Here is a 2522-nt window from a genome sequence, read left to right as displayed (position 1 = left end):
GCTGTCTGAACCCGGTGCCACCCAGCTCCTCTCTGGCAGAGCACCAAGCTCCCCCCACCCTACCCTAGGAGCTGGGAAGCCCAGTGGGTTACCCCACCACCCAGTGGCAGCCTCTGCCCTCCAGGTTGTGACATAACAATTGCACAACCCACGAGATATTTTTGAAAGAAACTGTCGGTTTCCTCTCCTGGGCACTGCTGGGGACTGTGGCCCCCATGCCATCCAGTGTCTTCAGCAACCTTGGGACTTTGGAAGCTAAATATAGTCAGGGCTCGGGGTGATAAGGAAATGAAAACGGCAAGACTGTAAAGTGACCCAGTTTTATTTTGGTTTTGGAGGCCAGATAGGGCATTGCTTCACGGGTTCGGGCTGTACAACCTTCCCCTCCTTGAGGTGGGAGGCCCAGCAACCACAGGGCCCAGGCAGCGGGGTGGGAGGCTCAGGAGATGGTGGCTCTGGGGACCCGATCCCGAGGAGAGAGGGGGCAGCAGGCAGAGGCCTGCAATGGCTCAGATTGGGGGAAGAGGGCGGCGAGGGGGAGAGGACACGTTCCAAGAACCAGAGTCCGAAAGCTGAAGCTGGTCCAGTCTCTTTCACTTTACGGCCGAGGCTGGGGTCAGAGAAGTGAAGCCAAACTGTCCTCCCGCAGGAGGCAAGGCCTGGAGGGACGCCAGGGTCCCAGTCCGGTGCCGGGCCCTGCGCACACAGCCGCCGCCTCCACCCTCGCGGAGGGCGCGCGCGGGGCCCAGTCGCTGGGTGCAGGGTCCGGCGGGCAGTCGGGCCCCTTCTGCTCTCCGGCACACCGGGTGGGCGCCGGCCGCGCTCAGCAGCTCACGGAGCCGGCGGGCGGCGCGGACCCCAAGTCCGAGAAGCAGTCGAACTCGCTCTGGCCCAGGAAGAGCTCGGGCAGCTCGCGCACGCGGTGCAGCCCGAGCTCCAGCTCCAGCGACGTCAGCGCCTCCTCGTCGATGAGTTCGGCGTCCATGCCGCCCAGGGCGTGCGCGGGCGGCGGCGGGGCTGCGGCGCTGGGCGCCGGCTGCGGGCCCGGGGGGCCTCCCGGAGCGTTGGGGGGCGCGGCCGCGCGGCCGGGGTACGGCGTCGCCACAGGCTGCAGATGCGCGCTGCCCGCGGCCGGCGGAGGCACGGCCGGAAAGGGCTGGAAGGAGGACGGCGGCCCGAAGGCCCCGTACGCCAGGGCCCCGGGTTGGGGGGGCGGCGGCGGCCCCAGCGGAGCCCCCCGCGGCCTCAGCCCACTGTCCAGGCCCGGGCCCGCGTACGGCGGCAGAGTCCGGAGCGCATGAGGGCCATGGGCGGCCGCGGCGGACGGCGGCCTCTGCACCAGGCGGTAGCCCTCGGCGAGCATCAGGTGGTCGGCCATGGCGGCAGGCCGGCTGCCTGCGGGGACAGCGCGCGGTGGTCAGCGCCGGCTCCCCCGGCCCGGGCCAGCGGCTCCTCTGCGGCGGGAGACCCGGGCACCGTGCGGTCCCTGCAGCTCGGCCGGGCGGAGCAAAACCAAACCCGACTGGTGCCCCGGCCCAGCCCACTACTGCGCACCTTGCGGCCGCAGCCTGGGGTCACAAAGGCCCGCACCCTGTAGTGCTCCGAAACCTCCGCGTCGCGTAGCTGGGCTCGGCGGATTCTTATACCCAGAGGCGGGGCTTCCCCGCCCTCGGACGCTCATTGGCTGGTTGAGACGCTTCTGGGCGGGCCGCGCACGCCTGCATCTAGGTCTTGGCCCCGCCCCCCACTGGAACCCCGCCCCTTGGGACTCCGGCCACGCCCCAGGCTCTGAGCACCGCCCTGGGGCGGGGTATTTGGCACTTTCGGAGGGATTCGGTCTGGCCCTCAGGGCTTCGGAATCGGACTTGGCTGGGGTCGAGCTTGAACTGACCAGAAGGTGGGGTGGGAGGGCCAGAGTTTTAGGCCCCCAAGAGCTGCAGGATGTCAGGCCTACGCAACCTTTTAACTTTCCAGGTAGAGACCGAGGCTCAGTGGCGGAAGAGGCTTCCTGGAAATACACAGCAAAGCCTTGATCAAAGTGAGACTGCACAGCTACACAGGGCGCATGCACCTTAGCGGTGCAGGGTCCCCGCAGGAGGTCAGCTGTCCATTCCCATAACCCCCAGGAGAGCCTGTTGCTCCCCCTCTAGTTCCCACTGCACCTTGTCTGTTGAAGCATGTACTTAGTTGTTATTAAAGTAATTTATGGGCACGTCTCCTGAAGGACTTGTTCATCTTCTTCTCAGCACTTGGCCCAGAGCCTGGCCCAGAGCAGGCTTTTAGTAAAAGCTGAGTGAATGAACTAATGATGGAATGAATTGCAACTCTCAGCTGAGCCTCAGTTTCTTCATCTGTAAAAGGTAAAGAACAGCAGCACTGACCCTTTGTGAGGGGTAAGTGAGGGCATGTGTGTACAGTGCCCAGCACAGTGCCTGGTATGTGGTAGATGCTCAAAAGTGTTCCTTAGATGAAAGAAAGGCTATTTAAGTTCTTTTTTTTTTTTTTTTTTGAGACGGAGTCTC

At 64.6% G+C, this 2522-nt stretch overlaps 1 protein-coding gene across 1 annotated transcript; it reads right to left on the bottom strand.

Moving 5' to 3' along the window:
* Positions 1-306: 306 nt before the first annotated feature.
* On the bottom strand, positions 307-2186 carry CITED4 (Cbp/p300 interacting transactivator with Glu/Asp rich carboxy-terminal domain 4). The gene has a single exon (XM_034962497.3). It carries the CDS (start codon positions 1376-1378, stop codon positions 824-826), a length of 555 nt encoding a protein of 184 aa, XP_034818388.3. The 5' UTR covers positions 1379-2186; the 3' UTR covers positions 307-823.
* Positions 2187-2522: the final 336 nt, after the last annotated feature.

Source organism: Pan paniscus, chromosome 1 (genome assembly GCF_029289425.2).
Source record: "Pan paniscus chromosome 1, NHGRI_mPanPan1-v2.0_pri, whole genome shotgun sequence".
NCBI classification, from domain to species: Eukaryota; Metazoa; Chordata; class Mammalia; order Primates; family Hominidae; genus Pan; species Pan paniscus.
The sequence above is the reverse complement of the archived record's forward strand: the minus strand, read 5'-3'. Positions and strand labels throughout refer to the sequence as shown.

Excerpts from the sequence above, each read along its gene's own strand:
- CITED4 (XM_034962497.3), bottom strand. The coding sequence starts at position 1,378 with ATGGCCGACCACCTGATGCTCGCCGAGGGCTACCGCCTGGTGCAGAGG.